Source organism: Adelges cooleyi, unplaced genomic scaffold (assembly GCF_023614345.1).
Source record: "Adelges cooleyi isolate 19-005CV unplaced genomic scaffold, UGA_ACOO_1.1 ACOO_flye_CR_arks_rails_tigmint_CR_PRNA_21, whole genome shotgun sequence".
Lineage (NCBI taxonomy): Eukaryota > Metazoa > Arthropoda > Insecta > Hemiptera > Adelgidae > Adelges > Adelges cooleyi.
This window is the reverse complement of record NW_026095871.1, coordinates 7,116,354-7,139,930: the sequence shown is the minus strand read 5'-3', so window position 1 is coordinate 7,139,930 and position 23,577 is coordinate 7,116,354. Positions and strand designations below refer to the sequence as shown.

General features: G+C 35.0%; 1 protein-coding gene across 6 annotated transcripts in view; it reads left to right on the top strand.

The window, feature by feature from the left end:
* The window catches only part of LOC126834968 (echinoderm microtubule-associated protein-like 2), a 62,532-nt gene extending 60,440 nt beyond the window's left edge, over positions 1 to 2,092 (top strand). For 5 of the 6 annotated variants that reach the window (XM_050567224.1, XM_050567222.1, XM_050567226.1 and 2 more), the window contains 4 exons: positions 108 to 167; positions 1,155 to 1,242; positions 1,347 to 1,573; positions 1,654 to 2,092. In XM_050567224.1, coding sequence (XP_050423181.1) covers positions 108 to 167; positions 1,155 to 1,242; positions 1,347 to 1,573; positions 1,654 to 1,779 — 501 coding nt within the window. In that variant the 3' untranslated portion in view covers positions 1,780 to 2,092. The remainder of the gene's footprint in view (positions 1 to 107; positions 168 to 1,154; positions 1,243 to 1,346; positions 1,574 to 1,653) is intronic. The other variant, XM_050567225.1, reaches the window with a different exon arrangement.
* Positions 2,093 to 23,577: the final 21,485 nt, after the last annotated feature.

Genomic DNA, 23,577 nt, shown 5'->3' with positions numbered 1-23,577 from the left:
TTGTTGATGACTAACCCATTAATATTTTTTGGTGTAACGATAAAACCCGTGTCGCTTCACTTATATAAAAATACCTATTGTTTCTGTTGAATTTACGCAATTTGTAGTGTTGGGAATACAATCGTCGCCGGAGGTGTAGCACAGGCGCTATTATTGACAGTTCGTCGGTAGGTGTAGGCATGGAAATCTGGATTGTTTCTTGTGTCGAGATTGCCATGAAAAAACAATATATTTTTTTTGTGTTTTTATTACTTTTTGACTTTTGCTAAAGAAATTTGATTTGTCTTAAACGAATGCACAATTATTTGTTCGCAAATATAATAATTATGCACAGTGTATTATGTTTTTATTTTGTATGCTCACTGCGCTCAGGTATGACTTAAATAATTTTTCTTTATACTTTATTTTGATTGTTTTTTTTTTTTTTTTTAAACTATAATTTAACTGTTATCGATTATTTTTTGCAATACATTTTGTAAGCCTTAGCTGATTGTTATTATCATAAAGGAGAACGTTAAGGCTTGATCTATGAGCGATTTTAACTACGCCAACTTATAACTTAAGGGTGGATAAAAATTTAAGTTTTTCTAATTACATAATTTTTATAGTTATTTTTCTTTGAGATAGGGTGTAAGTTTGCTAAACAGTTTTGATTTTACTCTAGTAGCTTTTTTGTATAACTAGCTATTGGACCAGTTTAAGTTTTTTTTATATAGAAAGCTTACTACTTTTTCTGTGGAGGTTGGAACATATTAGAAAAACTTGAAAAAAAAAAATGTAAAAATTATTTAAATTTTACTTTTTGTTATAACACAAATTAAAAAAAACGCATTTAAACTTCCAGATGTTAAGCTTAATAACAACATTTTTTTTTTCTAATTGGTGTTGGTAGATGCCTTGGACAGTGGCTGTGAATTTTAGTCTTTATTTGTACACATTTTTCGGCTTTTTCTGTTCCCTTCATATGCTTATTTTTAACAAGCTAACATATTTTAATGGATTTTATTATTTTCCCTTGCTTTCTTATGTAGTTTTTATCACTGAAATCTTTAATTTTTTTTGCTTAATCATCTCATTTTTTTCCTTAAATTATTCCAACACAATAAATAATAATAATCTTGTACTTAAAAGTTTGTTTTTTTATTTTTATCCAGGGACACTCGAGCTTTATAACTCATTTGGATTGGTCTGCTGACAACGAATACCTTCGCAGCAATTCCGGAGACTACGAATTACTATATTGTGAGTACACAATAATATATTTTGTCTCCTATCAAAAATGCGTGAACAATTATTATAAAACAAAAATTCTTTCTACTAATTTAATTTTTACAACTTTTCCACAGGGAAAACCAAAGTCTGCCGCCAAGTGCCTCAGAGTACACAACTCAGGGACGTTGCTTGGGCATCAAACTCGTGCGTTCTGTCGTTTACAACCATCGGCATTTGGCCGGAAGGCGCTGACGGTACCGATGTTAACGCTTGCGAGCGGTCCAACGGATCTAAAATAATGGCCACCGGCGACGACTTTGGAAAAGTGAAACTCTACGGATATCCCGTCAAGCAACCAAAGGTTAATAATTGCTTGATTTTGCGTACTTCACCGTGTTTGAGACGACTGACGTAACGTGATTGTATTTTTTTCTGTTCTAGTCACTTTGCCATACGTATGGAGGTCACAGCAGTCACGTGACCAACGTCGGCTTCTTGCACGACGATTCCCGACTGATATCGATTGGAGGCAAAGACACGAGCGTACTTCAATGGCAAATCATTTGAAAAAAATCGAACCGATATATTATTATGTTTTTCAATCTTCAACTTTTTATTATTATATTTCATTATTATTGATGAGTCTTCACCGTTAAATTTGTACCCATACGGTTGTTTTATTATTACTAGCTTTTTAATGGACCCACTTTATATTCAGCCTATAAGTACACAATATTTTACTTGAGTTACGTCCAAGATACATACTTATACGTATTATATTTTATTATCATTGAATACATACATACGTTTTGTTTATAGTTTTATGTATACGTACACTAATTCTTAGTAAAACGCATTGTTAGCACTTGTTTTTTGTCGAATCATATTAATTATTATTATTGTAATTTTAATGTTTTTTAATTAAATAAACTTAATTTATAATTATTTATATATTATACAAAAATTTGTTTTTTTAATTTATTTGGTGGTGTATAATAATACTCACTGATAGACCTAATATAAAAGTATGTAATTATTTTTTTCTTCTTAAATAATCTACTACGACGAACAAAGTTATTACGAAAAATGTTAATGTTTTCTGAAACCAAATTTAAAGTGCAATTTTAAAGGTACAATATAACCTTTATATTTTAAGCTACCTCAAAAATGAAAACAAGTTTAGGACATTTATTAGCAGAAATTACTTTTTAATTTTGAATACTCTGATGATCTTACTAAAGTGATGCGTTATCATTTATAGATCATTTTTTCACATTTGTACTGGAAAGAAGTGATTATTAAATGTACATTATTGTAATTGTTCGGTGAAGAAAGAAGAGCGAAACGAAGAATACATTTCTATACAGACAGCTATTTGTACTACAATTATTTTTAGTTAAAATATTTTTATTTGGAAAGGTTTAGTAGAACCTTTTTTTTAAGGAGGCAATACTAATTATTGTTGTTTTTTTTTTTGCTGGCTATGTTAAATAATTGTACTTACACGTGTGATAAACTATTTTTTTTTTTAATGTCAATGCCATCGCCATGGTTTTTCCGATCCGATTGTAGTAGATTTTTTTGAAAATTTCCAGTGAAAACGTACCAATAACTAACTCAAAACCAAAAAAGAAAACCACCATGACAAATACAAGAAACACATTCAGAAGTCCGGGACTAGCGTTTTTCAAACTATCCACCTTGCTGTTTTCCATATTCGGCTCGGTAAGTTGAAAATAAAATCCCAGGCAATTTTTGGCTGTGTTTCACATCATTAGAGACTGACTTGTGCCGTTCTGATTATTGCAATTTCCGCAGTTTTGCCCGAATTTCGGATATCCCTTTACACAGATCAACACGGCCATTAACATGTTGCTGGTATGGTCCATACTGCTGGTAATAAGACAATAATAATTGATATTGCCAATTATTGCAACAGCGCATAGTTAGGTGTGTTTGTATTGTCCGTAACAACGATTTTCTCTTCTTAAGGAACACGACGGATTGATATTAATGTGCACATCCTTCTTGACAATAGGATACGGTTTACATTGGACCGACACCAGCTCGGCCGTGATCGAAAAGTGATATTTTATTATACATATTTGATTTTTTGGTTAATGTATTCCATATGTTGACTGATCTATTTTATTTGTTTAGACACGAATCGGCGCTGCATTTTTTCTGTAAGATTTATCAGCTATTATTTTTAATTTTTACACAATAAATCCAGGATATCCATTTTTATGGTAAAAAAACCAACATTACAATATTCACAGGCCTCATTCTACTGGAAACTGTATGGATATGGTGCTTGTGGCGTTACTTTACAATGCTGAGAGAACGGAAAGTAACATTATGCCAACGGGCACACGACCTTTGTTGGCGTTGTGTACAACCGACAAAATGCAAAACGAAACCAGCAGTTCAATACGACTATTAAAACGGGATTAAAAAAAAAAATTCTAAGTAAAAATTTATAAATAAAGTAACCGTTAAAAAATAAAATTCTACATTTTCTCTGCCCAACAAATATGTTTTTTTGCAGTAATTGTACGAAATCCCCGTTAGACACAGCTGTACAAACAAAATATTAATTTGGTTAAATTTGCCTAGTTCATATTATTGTCTCTATAAATGTGCCACAACCTCTACTTAGTAACGGTGTAATATAAAATTCTATAAACGCAGATACTTGTTTTTATACAATATATTCGCAGAGTTAAGTATGTATTATGTACAGAGTGTTACAGGGTTAACCATGATCCGACCACGACCCAGTCAATATCTTACAAGACATCCTAAAAGGAATTGGACATTTTTAAATTATTATTTTTTTACACTTTTATAGTTAATAGTTGACCCAAAATGTATACACCAGTGGCGTATTCAAAGGGGGTGATCAGGGTGATGTATCAGCCCCTCCCCCTCCGAGTCTTACATTTGTTTAAATATATTATTAAAAATTAATCTATTCGTCATTTAGATAACTCTTCTTGTTATTGTAAAGTTTTGAAAATGTATCAAATATTGGCTAACTAATACAAAAACAATAAAAAAAAATGAAAAAGAGTAATTTTAAAAAAGTCTAATATTTGTTAAGATATTGACCGGGTCATAGGGTTAACCAATCACCCTGTACGGGAAAAAGGTTAAAAATATTGAAAATAAGTCAGCAGTAATAATTTAAGAGAAACTTTTTTAGATTGAACTGAATAGTTAATACCTACTAAAGTATTAGCTATTATAATATAAAGGTATTAGAGGTTAAAGTATTATCTAGTACATTTTCATTTTTTTTTTTTGACTCGAGTTCTTCTAATTTGTGTTACACAATCATACTACACTTGGGCACCAGCTATTGATGTGTATTGAGCATGTATACGGAAATATAGAAGTAGTATACTAGTTAAAGATATTATGTACTACAGTACTACTAACTCGGTTTGTAACTAGATATATTTATATTTTTTGTATCTCGATTAATGATATGTTTTGTTTTTTAACTCTGATGAAAACCATATTGTCGTTATATGTACAATATTATCTCTTTAGTTCATAGCTGAATAAACTGAGAGCGATTCGCCCGAAGGGTCGCATTAGCCTTTGCAGTCGACCGAAATGCACAAACAATATTTTGCCACGGCACCTGTTCCGTGCTCCCATATCACTAGTCAGCCGGCAAAATAGCAGCTCCCCCTTTGTTTTTATAGTTGTCTTTATAGCCGCTCATAGTAGTAGTGGTTACACTACAGCGTATACACCTTTGTACCTACTTTCGACATATTGTAATGTCAAGTCGTTAGGGTTAGTTAAAAAAAATAAGCTCTCGGGCACCACACTCCTAGCATAAGCGTTTTTGTCCTGGCTGTAATTTTTTTTTCTATTTGAAATCTTTAGGCGCTCGCGTTAAAAGACAATACAATATTATATTATGTTGTGACTTGTGTGTAAGTACGGAAAATCCTCAAAGGATTACCGTACCGTCCATTAAACGTCATTCCTAGTACATTGTACATCATAGAAGAGTCTAAGGGGCGCATTATGCTGCCACGTGTGTGTCGGATAATATATATATATATTTTTTTACTTTTTCGCGCCAGCAACAGTGAAATATATGTACTGAAAAAAATACAGTTTCGGGTGGCCCCGAGCTTAAGCGCGGTGCGTTTTGACTTTTGGGCCATTTTTTATTACAGCCAAGAGACTTTACCGGCCGTATAACTTCTCTCTCGCGAACAGGAAACGGCACATAAATTATCTTATATATGACGGTGTCGATTTCCATTTTCCAAGGGGAGTGAACAACACACATAGATATATATATATATATATATATATATATATACAGAGCGCAAAGCCGGGTCGGGGAAAAAAAACAGTTTTGGTCAAGTTTTCTTGCCAATGTATGTGTGTGTCTGTTGGGCGTGTAATGAATGGACCGTGTGGTTTTATGACTTTCAAACCGCAAGAGTTTCGGTTAAGGGCAACGATATTGTTTGTTTTCTATTTTTTTTTTACGATCAGTTGTATCTGTATACCGGCCATATTTTCTCAAAGGCGGGAGTCCATATGAAATATAGATATTATAATATATATTTTTATCATATATAATAAAAAGCAACCGAACCTCTCGGTCGTCGTACCTAACGCGTGCAGTTTGCTAACGAGTGAACCGAAACTGCAATTTTTATATTATATTCCCGGTAGATTTATTGTGTGTGTCTATTGCTACGCACTTGACAAGTGTTAACCGAATCCACTCGGTTGCAACGACTTATGGGAGAATAAAGTCTAAATATATGATTTAAGAGGACATGAGCGTGTAGTTCAAAGCAAAATGGTCATAGACATTTTTTTTTTGATATCTTTAAATAAAGAGAAGAGCTTCAACTAGATTCTCTCGTCGGTTTTTTTAGAAGACTTAAATTTTACCTTAAATACAAGCACTTAAAAAAGAAATAAAATGACAGAGTTAAAATATAAATTGAGAAAGTTCCCATTTTTTTTTTAATACGATTATTATTGTTTAAGTCGTGACTTTATATTTAAACATTTAAGATTCTTGCAATCAAATAAATTAAATTTGCATTTTTTTTCCGATATTAAAACACAATTTTTTCTTCCATTAAAAAAGCAAAAATCTGTTTCCTACATAGCCTAGTAAAGTAGAAAAATTACTTAATATATAAATACAGAATTGCAATCGGACCATCCTAAGTAGTCGAAATTTTGTCTGGCTTTTTGGTTTTGGTCTAAAACGTCAAAAAAACAGACCACATGCAAACATCCGAATATTGTATTGTTTAAAAACTAAGTATGTTTTTTAACACTTTGCCAGTTGTATTCATAATTCGTTTGCGGCGGTTCACCCGAAAACCCCAAAGGCTTACAACATGTTCTACCTACCCTTGACGGCCAAACCGAACGTGTCGGAAAAATATGTTTCATCGAGGGTTGGTTCGTCGGCATCCGTCAAATGTGCGGTTTCTAATAAAATATCATGTGGTTGGTATAGTAGCGCAACCCTTGTCTGCAGCGCTTGCTTAACCGAAAAACTTGGCGGCGGCATGTTCATGTGCTTTTGGAGTTTTGCCGCTATCGTGTTTGGCCAGATGTCGCCAACCTCTCTCCGAAAGGCAGATGGCACAAGCAAATATCGCCAAAACAGTATTTTCCGGTCAAATTTATAAATTATATATATATATATATAATATAAAACACAGCAAAGGGAAATTTCCTTCAGAGCCACTCATGTGTAATTCGGCTTGCGCCAGTATATAATCCATTAAATATTACTACTTACTTCAGCCCAGTAAGACGACACTAATAATTGAGTGCAGTAGACGTGGGTCTCAAGCATACGTCTTTTTGACTAAACTCTTTCAAATGACATTTTTATATTAGGTACAAATACAAAACACTTCTACACTGTATAAACTAATGTGGTGTTCTCGGCTTTGGAACAAAGATAATACAAATATATTATAAATCTCGACTTGTGTATCCTATTTTGAATATACACAAGGATCAAAAACATTCCAGGAACTATACCGAGGAGGGCGTTTTTATTTTATTATTGTTGTCAACCGAAAAATAATCTCCTAAAAAAAAAAAGAAAAAAGTGTCGAATGAAAACAAATCAAGCCGTACCAACGTTCTACCCGCCGCGTTTACCATAAAGGCAAATTATAAACTTCTTTCTCGAGTTTTCCGCCAACTTTTCTCTCGATTCCCTTTTAGCCGGGGCTGTTTATCTTACAAAAACGCATTGCCGTCTCTGCGCCCTTAACTTCCCGGGAGATCCGGACACAGAGACACATCCGGCGAGAGAAAGAAAAAGAAAAACCCCGGCAAGTGTTCGTTAAGCCGATATGCATTCATTAAACCGGCGTTCTTATTCCAAAAGGTTTGTCTTACACTCAACACATTTTCTTCTGTTCGCGTTTATATATTTTGGTATATATATACATCACAACGAAAACTTTGTAATGTTAAGTAAAAAATACAAAAAAAAAAATAATGCCGCTGGTTCGATTCTTGTTATCCCTCCGCTTATTTACACTTGCCTTGAACAAAAGTATTCATACATATTATATTATACCGTCATAGGGAAACCAGGTACAGTTGATTGACTTAAAATTTGCAATTTTTTTTTGTCAATAGCAAAAGATTTCACACATTATACCTATTATAATATGTAACCAAGAGATGGAAAATTCCTGGGAAAACGTTAACCCTTAAATGAAAAATGTATGTAATTAACGCGAAACGCATTAAATTTGTTATATTGATGTACTGAAATTTATATTATAATTTTCAAATTTCACTGTCATTGTAATAGTAATATATTTATAGCTACTCAACTGTTCAGTATTACTAAAATAGATAAATAATTATTCTTGTACATTGATCATTGCAATGCAATATGTTCAGTGGTGAGTGAAACTGATGATCAATTGCCAAGTGATTTATTTAGTCTCACAAGAATAATTTTTGTAGCCAAAAGATCAATTTGTTTAAGCCAATGTCAGTTTCTGTATAAATACCTAAATTCTTACAAATGTGTAAATCAGATTTTATTATTAAAGACTCAAGTCAGTGTTGTTGTGTATTATATTTTAATTATTGTACACAATACAATAATATGTATTAGCCTCAGTTTGTTTGAGGTCTCTCTACGATACTTACCTACCGTTGGAGTGTACTTTGAAAACGGTAATATAGCTGCTGTTGTGTGTAACAAATCGCTGACATAAGACATTAATAATAATAATAAGACTAGCCGGACATTTTGGTGAGTGTTTAAACATAACTAACATGTCGTGATTAATATAAAATGTTGAACAATTTTAGAATGCATGATGCTGGTTTTTTGCCCCTGCTAATTTATACATTTTTCGGTCGTATCACAAGGTGGTAATAATATACATAAGACGACGTCTGCGACAGTTTGTCGTTGTCACGTCTCGCCAGACAAGTTCGACAGGTAACTTGAATTTTTACCTTCATTATCGAAACTCTGGATCTCTACCAGGTACAGAACTCGCTGTCGATAAAATAAAATATATATTTAACAGTCTTCTGTTTTCCCTGTTGTGGAAAAAACGCCATGTAGCTACACGTCTGTGGAATCATTTGCTTTGTAATACTGTACCGTTTGCGGTCGCCTCCTCTCTATAGTGATTACTGTAACCATATTGCTGCCTATACTCTATACTATTATAATATTATGTACCTAACCGCCGCGGACAAAGCGTTTTTCCCTCTCGAGTTTGCACCGAAACGTTTTACCATGATTACCAATCATCGGGTATGGCATATAAATTACTCACGTTTACAATTTTCCAAATTGCCTTTCGAAAACAACTGTCGGCCGTTGGTAATTTATTCCGCGAGGGTCGGACAAGCCAAGTCAAAAAAAAAAAAAAACAAAAACCGAAAAAAAGGGCCGCTAAATTTAGGATACGGGCAACCCCGTGGTAGGTAAATGCGCGTTTCACAGCGAAGGGGGTGCGGACCGGTGGTTTTAATACGTTTATTATATATACCTACATAGTACATTGTGGATGTTTGTCCGTATCAGAAGTCAATATTGGCCGGTAGGATGATTCGAATCCCTTGGGCTGCTATGTACGGACACCGGAGGGGAGGTGAGCTAATGATGGTTCGCCGGAGCGATTGTATTGGTTTTTCCCTCCTTCGATGAGATACCGTGTGTACTTTTATTGAACATTTGGACGCCATTTTGCCGAGTAAATCCCCCTCTCCGTATCGTCGCACTTAATTTTAAGTCTTCAGACTCAAGAAGAAGGATCCGTTTTGATGTTTAATTTATGTTTCCAACTCATACAACGCATTATAGAATCTATTTTTGTACAAAAACGTATGTTTCGACCAGAAATTACCTAAATATACTCAAATTTAATTTTTGAATTCTTCACAACATGTTCACAATTTTAAAATTATGCCAGAGTTCAAACATTTCTTCAAAACTACTTGAAGAAGAACTTCAATGGTACTACTTTTGGTTGTTTTCGACCAAAACTATGCAGGTGTACAGGCCCCTTAACGTGCAATCTGAGCGTTTTGAAAATGTCACTGTTGTGTTTTCAGTTTATACAAAGGATTATCTGTTATGTACTTATGCTCAGCACTTGCTGAGTAAATAAGATACTGGTTTAGGCGATTAAAGTACTTAATATATTGCACGATGCACATTCGTAAGTGAACGCTCAGAACATACTTGAATGGTCCATGAATAAAATATATCGCCATTATAATATTTGAATGCACGGAATCTCTGAAAGTGGCAGCGATAAGCATGAATACTTTTGTATAAAACTTTTCAAAAACAATATTATTATTACAGAAAATGGTTATGTATAATAATATCATACTATTAGTTATATTATTATTAATTAGCGAACAATTTCTACAAAGTGCAAGCTGCCAATTTTTGATCAAACAATAATATTGATATTTCACATAATTCTGTATTGTATCATAGCATTATATTATTTGTACCGTTTTGATTGTTTGTAAAATATAATTTACTCTTCAGGTCGCCGTGTGCACACAATCGGTTGACGTGCGAGTGTAGGTATTTTGTGTTTAAGAATAAGAAATAAAAAGCTGCGGTGGGCCATTACGTAGGTGGTCCTTAAGGATTATGTCCATACGGTATAGGCGCAGCTATACACAAAACGCATTGTTCTCGAATAAGCTATTCTATATCGCGTTATGGATCCATATTTTTCTGTTGTACAATACAATACACAACAGTCACTTTGACATTTTACACTGTTCGGTGAACAACACTCGTCATGACAAATATACACGCGACCTCTTACGTGGATACCTATGTTATATATCTATATATATAATTATATATGTGTGTGTGTGTACCACCTATACACAAAAATATGTCCAAGACTCGCTTGCTACCGAGGTATTATATACATACCGTGGAATTCCATCTAAACACCCTATCGATGATCTTTCACGCGTCGGTGAAATCCCCCAAAAAATTGTATATTTTCATTTTAACCCTTCACTGGATGGTTTTTTTTTTATCATTATTTCTATAAAGGTTTTGGGGTTTTAGTTTTTTTTTAAAATTAATTACTCCCTTCGGCCTTTTTGGTATAGTTAGAAAACAGATTTACCTATCTAAAAGTGCGATATTTATATATTCAGAAAACGTTTTATAAACACAATTTTTCACTCATGTGTGTGTGTAATTAATGACCATAAAACATTGCAATAGCGATTCGGGTTGTGCGATAAACTTAAAAAAAAAAAGGGTCCGATGACAAAAAAAACAATAATAATTATTGTACAACCCAACCGCATACACATAGTCGTCAACCCTCGGCGAGGTACACAAACGACATCAAACCAAAACGTTTTTTTTTTGTTTTGCCTTTCCCTCTAATAATAATACTATAAAAAACAACCACTCCGAACCGATAACGACAATGGCCCCGGAACACTCTAATTGACAGCTCGGATGATCCAATTATAATATACACACGGGCAAACAACTCGAATCCGTGATGCTACAATGAACGATTCTTCTCATTAAGCGTGCCCCGTTGCAACCCTCTCCCCCCCCACGGGTCGGAGGTACTACACGGTCGCTTTTAAACTTATGATAATAATAGTAAAATAATATTATATATGCACACAATAAACGTGGCGTTGATTATCGAAAACGGCGCCGAGTGAGTCGAGCAAAGGCCGTCGTATTGCTGCATTTTCCATTTCGAGTAGGTGCATATAATATAATATTATTGTTTTGTCACAGGCCGAGCGTGACGGAGCACACGATATGGAAATTATGTCTGATACCCTCGAAGAGCTTTTCACAAGCCTTCGGTTGTGATAGGTATAAGATCGGATGGACAAAAATTATCCGAAACACAAAAAAAAGGTTTGTAAAACAATAAAAAAATAGCCGACACTTTAACCTTTTGTAAGATTATAATAATATACCCAAGGGTGTACTATATAATAATATATTCTACTTGAACTAGACAAATGGGTAAGGCAACTAGATGGAGGAACTAGGGAAGTTGAAATCCTTTAGGTTAGGTTCCTCCAGCCTTCCAACAAATTTCAACAAGAAATCAGGTATAGCTCCAAAGTTTGTTTAGCCAAGTTCATTGAAAGCTTCACCTCGACCACTCTCTTCAAATGGCTAAATTTCAACTTCTACATGAATGCCCTTTTTATATTTAATCAAACTTTATTAACCTAAATTGTTAATTTCCTACAGACTGGCACAAGAAAAATTGAACAATAATGTTTCACTAGAAGTACAGATGGAAACATATGTAAATAAACATAAGAAGTTCTGGTACACAAAACCGAAGAAAAATTAAAATAATTTCAATGTATGAATATATTGAAGAGAGAAAATTTAAATATCAACAACGCATTATAATTTCATAAAAAAAGTATTTTATACAAATACAATTTTCAACTTTGTAATTAATTAATTTTTTCTTGCAAATAATTTTGACTTGGTGGTTTATTGATTTTATAATTTATTATATCATATCAGACTTCTGTGTATTACTTGTTTTTGTTAACAAATTATGGTGATTTGTATTATAAATATTTAAAATTATTCTTATATTTTTCAACTTAAATAATTACAATTTTGACTTTTATTATCATTAAATTATTAAATTACATTTTTTAAAGTTAACATTTTAACTATAGTTGGTAAGTTTAGATAATCTATCGATATTGTGTGTATTAACTATTAGACAACACAGAACACTATATTTCTTAAGAGTTAACCACTGTTGAGAACCTGTAACAAAAACATTATCTAAGATAAAGATAACTTTATACAAATTTTTCTATATAGACAGACAAAGATAATCTAATCTAATACCATTTAGGTTAATTCTACAAAATGTATCTAGATAAGATAAAATGTAAGTAGTTTTTATCTAAATAAATTTATCTGGACGATTCTCAACGCTGGAGATAACACTATGTCTGTGTAGGAGACATACTACAAACCTCCTCTCTCATCTATTAGTGTCAATGGGATACATGAATTATAATTCAATTGCTAGTTGCAAGTCAGCTAAAATCATAATCAGCAAACGAGAAGAGAGTGTTACCACGCCATATTTTGTATCTTATACTTATTTTTACAACTACTCTTAATTGTTGTTTTTTTTTTTATACAATTATTTGAATTTTATAATTTTCTATTAAACATTTACCGTTTAAAATAATAAAAAAAAATTCAACACCGGATTCCCTTTGAATTGCGCACGTCGCGACTATTGGTTTTTATTTTGGTGATGTAATTCGATTTCGAGTGCGGTACAAATGTCATTTAGACACAAATGGGAAACGTTAGACTGCAGTGGTGTTATTAAATTACTAAGACCGTACATAACCGTGGGGAGGGTGGACGTTCGTGACTGCGATCCGTGACCAATAGCGCTTGTCAACGAGCCGCTGTTAAGTATAAATCAAAAATCTGCCAGCGATACTCGTGTCTCGGCTATAGATAAACGGGACATTTTATTAATGGTCATTTTCGACGGATTATTACATTATACACATAGTTGAAAATGATGAAATCACATTAAAGGATACGAATTAATATGATTCCAGAGCTCGACCCGAGGGTGGGTTTTATCTTATTTGATGTGTTCATCAGCTCTAGATCGAAGCTCGTGTTGATCACTCGTGTTGTAAAACGCAGTAGTTGTCGTAGACTATATGTTTATATATATATATATATATATATACAATCTCCTTTGATCTCGGTTTTGGAATTTATATGGCTGATTATGTGTGGGAAAGCTCTGGTATATCGGAAAGGTGTGTGACGTCAGTCAGGGCGCCAAGGGATTTCTCACTTATCGTTGTATAATCAAACGCACGAGGGCCAAAGATGTATGAAATCAACGTGAGCGCCTTTACCCGTAAGTAATATTCTCGAAGGAGTCCTCGGTGGAGAAGTTCTCCACCATCGGAGGAGTCGACGGTTTTTAAAATAAGTCCGTCATATATATACTAATATACACATCAGAAGTTTTACTGTAAACTAAACTCACAGGTATTCTTCAAAAATACCAAAACTACATCCTCGAATCGATTGTTCGACTATAATATTGTATTTAATTAATGCCGTCGAGCCGATATCGTATGCGGATATGAACAATACATTGGATTGTGCGAAGCGAAAACAAAGTTCATCTATACCGACGCCGATTACAATGTTAATGTGGGCATATGATTATGCGGTGTAAAGCCAACGCGGTGGGTGTACCTAACTTCTGTGAACTTGTATATCCAACACAAGTGCAATATACCTACACGAGTGGGTAATATACGCGTATACCGGCATTATAATATGGGAAACGAACTTTGTGCGTACAACGACCGCACGGGAAATTGTCAAACCCGACAAAGCTGGAAAATTCAAGAACGATAAATATTATAATCTCCTCTACCCGTGCGAACATATTATTATATACCCCGAAAAGCTACCCATACACCGCAATAATGGAATTACAGACCACGGTGCGGTGGCGGCGACGACGACCGGATTTAAATTAGATAAAAGGCTTAATTTTAAAAGACTTGTGCGCGCCCGGCAAAGGCCAATCAACCGTTGCATTTATATTGGGGATTTGGTTTTTCTCCCCGCTGTTCTGTTTCGCTCCATCATTTTCGCTTTTGCAGCAGTTGCCGTGCACCACCTTCCCCCCTTTGGCGGTGAAAGGGCGTACGGCCAAAAGCAACGTGAGATAGAGAGAGGGTTGCCCACAATGGATACGTGCGGTTTCCCGGTCGAAATGATGTTAAATTAGCAGAAAATCGCCGAGCCCCCGTGTCATTGTTGCCAAACACCCGCGGCCACTGTCAGCACACACACAACAGTGTGTGACCCTTTTGCATTAACATGTAAATAAAAACGTTGATTGACAACATTGTTATTGCGGTGCGCCTCAAGCCAATCCACTCGGCTCTGGACCCGAGCGGACACGTGTAACAATATTATTATTATATGCTATTGGTGCTATAATCAGGCATCGACAAGAGGAAAGTCAAAAGACAAATGTTGAAATTCACACAAAAAAGTATCGATAACTATTGTAAATATTTATCTTGGGTCCAGACGGATGGATAAATATGCATTGGATTAAAAAAATAAATAAATAGAGAACAGCTGTTATAGAGTTCCAGTCATCGTTCACATTAACACAACCGCTCACACCCAATTTAGTGAAATTTTCGAGTTACTACATTGTTTTTAAAAATCTGAAAATAAAGAGTCCAATTATTACTACTGGCAAGTTTATTAATTATAAGGAATGAATTGCCAAAAATAAAGTTGTCAAACTTTGTTTTTGTAAAATATTATAAAAAATACAATTATAACTAATTATACTAATTTTTGCCAGTGTATTCAACTAATGGACTTAACCCTATAGATATCAAGATATAGTTAGTAGAATCATTTGTAAGATTATCCAAACAACAATTTCACCTTAGAAACCTTAGAGTATATATTATGTGCTGGTTAGGTTAGGTTAGATGATTAAGTTAGGCGTCCAAGTCCTTGCCACTGTCCACTGTATAATTCTCTGCTTTCTGGAGATTGATGGTATCCACCGTGGACGGTACTTAAGCTTCAAAATAATAAAGCTAGCACGTGTTAGTCTCAATTGTGAAATTGTGCCATTATATATAAACGCTAATCACAGTGATTGAAAGTGCTGAGAGTCGAGGACAAGTTTTTCAGCAATCAGTGTACCAAAGATAGCATGTTTACTATAAATTACAGATGTTAAACTCGGAACAACTTAAGTACAGCAGCGTCAAAACCAAATGAAATTACAAAACAAAAAATCAAATACACAATTTATTTGATACAACGCAACGACTATTTTCGAGATGTTTATTTAAAATTTCGCATTTTCTTTTTGAATTCGAAGCGGAACAGAAGTTTTTTTTTAAAAAAAAGTCCAAAAACTCTCTCACGCTGTGCGCTGTTTACAACGCGAAACGTCTCCTCGTTAGGTATTCATAAAAATCAAGAGACAGCAGAAAAACAGTCCCAATTTTTCACGACAACCGAAATGAAAAAAAAAAATAGTGTTTGTTTTTGCCGTGTCATTTAATTGCGAAAAACAATAACTCAAGTCTTCTCCAAACGGTCGCCCTAATGAACCCTGAAATAAAAAAAATAGAAGTGTATAATAATAATAATACATATCGTTATTGTTTATTCTCGCTTTTATTATTATTATTATTATTTATGCTAAAATCATAACAATAAATTCGTCTCGTCTTCCCCTCCGTACTGGTTCGTCTTTTGATTGGTCTTGACAACCGAGAAAAACTAAAAGATATTATTCTCTTTTTCCACCCACCTCTCCGACGTCTCCTCTTTTTGCGTTCCCTTATATCTCTTATATCTATACTCGTCTTCCCGAGCATACACACGCACACAAAAATACACCCACCACGGTTTGTGTGTGTGTGGAATTTTGCGGGCAAGAGGAATGATGATGGCTCGTGCCTCTCGAATTTGAATTATAACCTCATTTGCATACGGGACCCTTTGCCGTCGCCGGTATATATATATATATATATATTAAGTGTATCTCGTCCGAGACACTCAGCCATAAATCACATTTAGACCTTGCACACGCGGTTACGCGAAAATACACCGCCGCAAGATTATATAAGCCCGGGTGTTTATTGGACAAATATTAAGTGTCCCTAAAAATCGATCACCGCAGGCACGGCAAAACGTATATTATGTATGTATATGTACCGTGCAATATTATCTTTTCGTCCCCGCCGGTACACGCTGTGATGTGTCATAATTTATAGGACCGCACGCACGCCAGACGATCGTTTTCCATAAGGCTTATTTCGCGCCTTTTTATAAAAACCGTCTTTGGTACATCAATGTTTTACATTTTTACCTTAATATTGTTAATTCGCGTCGTCATACCACCCTCCCCACCCCCAATTTATTAAGCAGTCGGGTATAGACAATTGTTTGTGCAATATCTAAATTCAAAGGCAAAACCGTGTTGGCCCAATTTGAAATTTTGGTTTTTTTCAGGAGACACAAAAAACTTTTTTTTTCAACTTAATAATTTTTCCCAATTTATTACCGTTTAATGGATGGATTTAATTTATGAAATATTAATAATTTTGAATTTTTATATAGCCCAAGGAATTTTTTAACAATTGCGAAGTTTGGCCCCTTTGTTCTAATAGAAACTTTTAAATTGAAAGTTTATTTAATCTATTTATTTAATACAAAAAACACTTGTTCTGTGTATCGTATGTAACATTGTTATTCAACACCAAGCACAATAATATTATAATATTAACATGCTTAAAAAAAACAAACATAAAAGTGTCATATAGAAAACAATATTACCTTTGAGAATATTACAATACTTAATAGTAGTTATGTATAGTTATTACAATATTTTACTTTGTAAGACTTTTTTAATTATACAACATTATTGATTGGGTCCTTTTTCTAGTATAATAAAACTATGTTTTCTTATAACAGTACGTTCCGGTATGCATGCTAGGCCAATATTTTACCACATTATCAAAAAAAAAAAATCTATAAGAAAAAACCTACTTTTTCAACAAAAAAAAAACCCAATTGGGCGCTTGTTTTAATAAGTGTCTCAGTTTTTAAAAATATAGTTTTTAAAATTTTTCAAATCTTTGTAACTCTTTTTGACAAACGCATAATATGAGGTTCCTCGGAAATCTTATGTTTTCTATCTTATAAATGATATAGGTTTTATCTCTAAAATCACTTTAAAGGGTTTTTTATCTGTTTTGTGTAAACATGTTTTTACCATTGAAAATAATCGACGGGAAGTCCTCTTAACTGGTTGACGCACCACTTTTTTTTTGTTGTAAAATTAACGATATTTTTGTAAGCAGTGTAAGCGATTGAATCAATGATAATTAAGTATAAAATACTTTAAACTTTGATTCGAATAGTTTTAAAAATCAACTAACTAACTTACCTCAAACGTTTGCAGAACCTTTTAACTTGTAAAGTTCCATGATTTCAAAATTTTTTTACCTAATCAATAATTTGTAAATATTAGTAAGACATTGTAAGGCTATTAATATTTAATACCATAAAACGTGTAATTGTAATTTTATTTTAAGTTTAAAAAAATGTACAATTAAATAAAATATATTACATTGTAAATTTGTATTGTAAATCATTTAATAGTTATTAGGTATGGGTAAATAAAAAATTCGCCTCTTTTTAAAATGTATTCGCCATTTATATAATAATATATTATATAGTTAAATGTTTGTCGCCAAGAAGACGTACCTTGTTATTTTATGAGCTTTTAAATCGGCAAAATACTTACGATTCTTAATACCACTTAATATATATATATACCTATATAGTTATAGCGGTATGTATGTGTTATGTGTGTGTGTGTGTGCACTGGTCGGCCTTAAGCAACGTGCATGTTCACTGGAGCTTTACGGGGGACTAAATAATAATAATAATATAAACGGGGAGAGAGGAAATTGTATTTAGAAATCAAAAGATATCTGGTGCCGAAAGTTGTTGTTAAAGCGCTGGGGTAGGTATGGGGTGGGTCGAGCAATAAGGGATCAACTAGTATGCTAATTCTATGCAAATGCGCTAAAATACGGTGCGCCAGAATCGTGGGGTATGTCTGCGAAAAACAAACTATACGGACCCTTTCTCTCTCTCTCTCTCTCTCTTTTTCCCTTCGCCAAATGAGATTTGCTCGGTACCCCGAGTGCCCCTTACCGTCTTCCGTGGAATCGCTAGCCGATTGTGCTTTGCCGGGTCAAAAATGGCCGCTATCCGGGACAAATACAAATAAAAAGAAGCCAGGGCCGAATCTATACCGAAGCTATAGTTTCAGGCATATTCAAATATACAGGGGTAAATACGGAACTGCGAAACTCCCAAGGAATAAGAAGCGAAAAACTTTTTTTTTAAATTCGTATAATAATAATAATTTGGTCGCTCGGCCCCGCGAACGGGCACTCGAGAGTGAGCAAAAATAAATCCTTAATTAAAATTCCATTATTTGTCTCGGAATATCAAATAAGATTATTGTTATTAAAACGGATTTACCGAAGTTTTAATGTACACAAGGGGGAGACGGGGGCCGCAAAAGACCATAAGGGGGCGGTGGCCAACGGTCTTATCTGTTTCGTTTAAATTGCCAGATGGTTATTATTTAATAAAAACCGCAAAGTTTTCCGGTTTTTTTTTCTCTCTGTACGGAAATCTCTTTTGCATTTTAGTCGAAACGTTTCCCCCCGAAACCTCCTCTCGGCGGGCGAACACCTGGACAAATTCCCGCTGATAGTGTTTTGATAGCCACCATTAAGGTGGTGGTGGTGGTGGTGAAAGACTAGACCGTGTGTTGTTATTAAAATCCAATTGGCAGAGGGTGGGAGGAAAAGAAAGTAGATCGTCAAAAGCGTCTCGCGAAAAGCTTTTGGAATGCGGTCGTCCGAGCAGCTGATCCGAGAATATTATTGTATTATTATTTTTGTAATCTCAAAATGATAAAGGAGAATTATCGTTATTATTCTTATTCTTCTTCTTCTCCTCCTCGGCAAGCGCGCACAGCGTGAGTGATTAAGAGCCCGACGAGTGTTGCGGACGCGCGGATATATTGTATATAATTCCCGGCCGGGCTACCCATCATCAATTTTCGAGTGGATATCCGGAACAGATATACGGATATCGCACGGTATTTATGGAGCCGTTTGTGAGCGGGCGGCAGCAAGGCAAGGCGAGAGGTCGGCACTGGGAAGCGGGAAAATTGCACCGAGGAAACGATTGAATTAAACAGTTTCTTTTGCCTTCTAACACACACACACATACTTACACTGACTCGGTCGACGACGACGACGACGATGTATAATAATAATATACAACCTAGAAATATTCCGCCCAGCCATTTTCTTATGATCAAACGGGTTGATTTATGGAGGTCGACGAGTTAGGTCATTAATTTCAAGTCGCTTTTGCTTTTGTACTGCGCTAATGAAGATAAGGGCTTTTTTCTATATATATACAAACCATTCGTTACGCTTTCTCCGGAGTCGTCGTCACCACCACCACCACCAACACCAACACAACCGTTATGTACATTTTTCATCCCGCCGACGAACCGCTATCGGATCCCGCGATGTGTGTGTGTGTTATTATAAATTGAACAATCCCGGCCGTCCCGAAATATCATTCTGGAATGATCGAATACGACGTACAAGTAGACTTGATTATAAGCACTATATACTATGTGTCGACCGGCTAGGGAAAAAGCTAAAAAATATACCTGCACGAAGGACGGGGAGGTCACTCTATGACAAGGCCTGTGTGTTCGGGAATTGAAATGGGAACTTCTTAAACTGAAGAGATTCTATACCGAGGGGCCCCTAGTTGCTCAGCCACACTTGACAAGACTTTAGTGATTACTTAAATAAACGACACGGGCAAAGGTTCGGTGATACTGAATTGAGTCCCACGAATATTTTTGGGTTGTCGGAATTGAGTCCAACAAATATTTTTTGGTTGTTTGAGTTGAGTCCCTTCAGCCTTAGCGTTAGCGTTAGCGTTGTTCAGGAGACACCACGGGAGGTTGGCTGATTAGTCTCCCAAAAATGTGTGTGCTTGCTTACACTATTTATAAATAGTCAAATAAAACTTTCAATTATAATAATTTTTAAAAATAATTAAAATAATGTCGAAATTTAAATAGTTGCTGGTAAAAATTTCAATGAAACTGATTTCAAATAGTCAAATCTGCTATTTTTTTATTTTTATATTTGATAATCTGCTCCCGTAAAAATTGTTCTTTTTTCAATGTTTTTTACATGGTTTTGTTGCATTGCTTCGTATTTTTATGTAGGTATCTGACTGTATGCCCAGAAGAGTGTCAACAATAATAAAAATATTCGGATGTCCTGAGTGAAACAATGCATTTAATTTTGCATGAAAACTTTCACAACTGTTAGTTGTCCGATTAGTGCTTGCTGAAAAATCACAACAAATTTTGGGGGGAAACTGTCCAACTTCATTGCCAATGTAAAATTGTCAATTATCTAAAATGTAATCTGTGAAACAGTCAATTTTATCATCATCACATGGTTCATCATCAAATCTTCCGTGAAATATTCAACTACGTCATTTTCGTTTAAAAATGGCAATCCGAAAAAGTGCTTGAGATATTTTCAATCATATGTACACTATAAAACTTAAAGTTAAAATAAAATTCGTTTTATTTATAGCGTTTATTTGTCGTTACTATTTTTCTCCATTACTATAATTTATAGTCAATAATAAACCACACTGCTTTGTCAGTACTGGCCGTAAGAGAACGAACCTCTACGGTGGTTGTATATTATACAATTTTCCAAAAGTAATTAAGAAACTATAACGAACGGTTTTTCATTTTTTCAAATTAATACAAATTTAGCCATGTTAGTTAGTGTTATCGACAAAATGTACAACAGCGTTGGCGGTTCAACAAGTACCTACACAACGACTTTGGCCAAAACCGACGGCCGGCATACATATAATAATATAACGGCGGTCCGGTACCCCTAGCCCTAAGTTTCCGCATACAAACAAGCAAGCAAGGAAGCACGTCGTACACGTTTTGTTTTTCCACTACCGCTATTGTTGTTGTGACATTACACACATAAACGTGTATAATACATCCGCCGAGGTACACACCGGGCTACCGAAACTCTAATATAACAATATCTCTTTGGCAAACCGAAATCATCCCTCGCACGGTCCCCAAACCGAGGGGTCAGTGTTTTGGAGCTGTCAGTCATCCACCACCATTGCCGCAGACCCTATACAGTATGTACATATATATATAAATATATTATGTGTACTTACTGCGTGTGCTTATTTTACGGGGCTCGTGACTTTGTTTTGATTTAAGTACGCCAGACACGTGGCCGCGTTTGTACAAGTCATCAGTGGGTATAGCTGCAACAGCGGTCTCCTCCTCCTCCTCCTCCTGTATATAATAATATGTGCTCATCCCCCACGCCTTCCCCTGTTATACAATACTAATATAAAATATTGTATATATGCTATACAGCCCGAGCCCCGCGACACCCTTTTATTTCCCAATAATAACGGTAAATATTATTTGTATACGGGACATTGTGGTGCTCTGCGTTACAATATATTGTCGCAGTATCGGATAATATTGATTTTGATGTAATATAATATAATATATTTTTTATTATTCACACAGAATGTTAAACCTGGTAAGATAAAAACATTTCTGGACGCAATCTCGTGTACACCAGCTATAACGTACATTTAGGTATAACACAATAAACGGTTTGCGGTGTTGTTTTCGCGGATGTTAGCACATATTGTTTACCGCCGGCCTAGACGGTACAGTATATTATATTGTATACAACCATTCATTTTGGATTGTGCACACCACCGAAGAAATCTATTACGCGTCTTGGGAAAGCCCTCGAATTCGCATTAACGGTGATCAATCTTCATCCATCAAAACCGGCGTTGCCCGGTCATAGCATGACGCTATTCGTGACGAGGGTCCGTGGGCGGCGTATACTTGTGTGTGTGTATGATAATAATAATAAAAATAATAATAACATGTGAGTGTGTATAGGTACGTTCGCGAGGAATGGAAAAAGAAAAACAACAGCTTTGTAACGAAAACCGCGAGCAAGAAGAGCAAACAATGTGTCGTTTCGTTGTTTTTTTTCCCCACTGTATACACACAGCATAGCACAGCACAGCACAGCAGATACCGAAGAAAAGCATAGAGAGAGAGATGAACAAGAAAAAAAAAACAGAAAAGGTTTTTCGGATTTAAATATTTCTCCCGACCAAATAGCCAATCCCACGCGTTCGAGAGATCCTCGAGAAGCTTTTAGCGAAAATTGATTTAACTTCCTCAAACTATATATAAATAGAGAGAGTACTTTAAACAAATGGATTTGCTTTTTTTCTTTGTCTTTCCGTTTTCTTTTTACTGGCTGTGTTTATTTTCGGACGCAGCCACATCGCGGCGGCCGGTCTCTGCTGAGCTTCATCTGAGAAATATCACCAAGTGGCAAGTGCGCGACGACCGAAGAAATCTGCATTTCCCATGGCGTTTATACACTCTATTGTCTACAATATATATATAATCGAGACCCCGGAGATGATCTGCGACCGCGAATATAATACCGTATAAGTATGGCCGGCCGTTTGTTTTTTTTCCCTACTCGAGAGAGTAAATAATAAACTGGGTTTTGAAATTTTTAATAAACTCATGGCGTGGAAAAAAATAAGTCCGTGGCGTGGCGGAGGAGGGGTTGGGGTGAATTAAGTGTATATACACAGAAAAATTAATCTATACCAAGCTGATTTACGTAAATTTATTCACAAGGGGCACTCGTGGCCGGCGGAAAGGCGGTTGAAAGGGAGAGAGAGAGAGAGAAAAACATTTTTCCTTCTATCATAAGGCGCGCTGCTACGATTTTTTATTCAAATTTCTTTATTTCTTTCTTTCTAATCAAGAACGCCGCATATTATTTATATTGATCAAAAGTCTGCTGGGTTCTTTGTGCGGTCGCGTTTTTTTTTGTTAGTTATCTTTTTCTTTTCTTTTTTTTTGATAATTATGATGAGTCCCGAGGTGCGATGGCGGGAACGGTGGGAAAAAAAAGAAAAGAGGAAAAACTCGAGGAAAGTGTATAAATAAAAAAAATAAAAAAACCTTTCGACGTCAAAGGGATAATCCAATATGCAAAGTCGCCGTAGTTAAAAAAAAACCA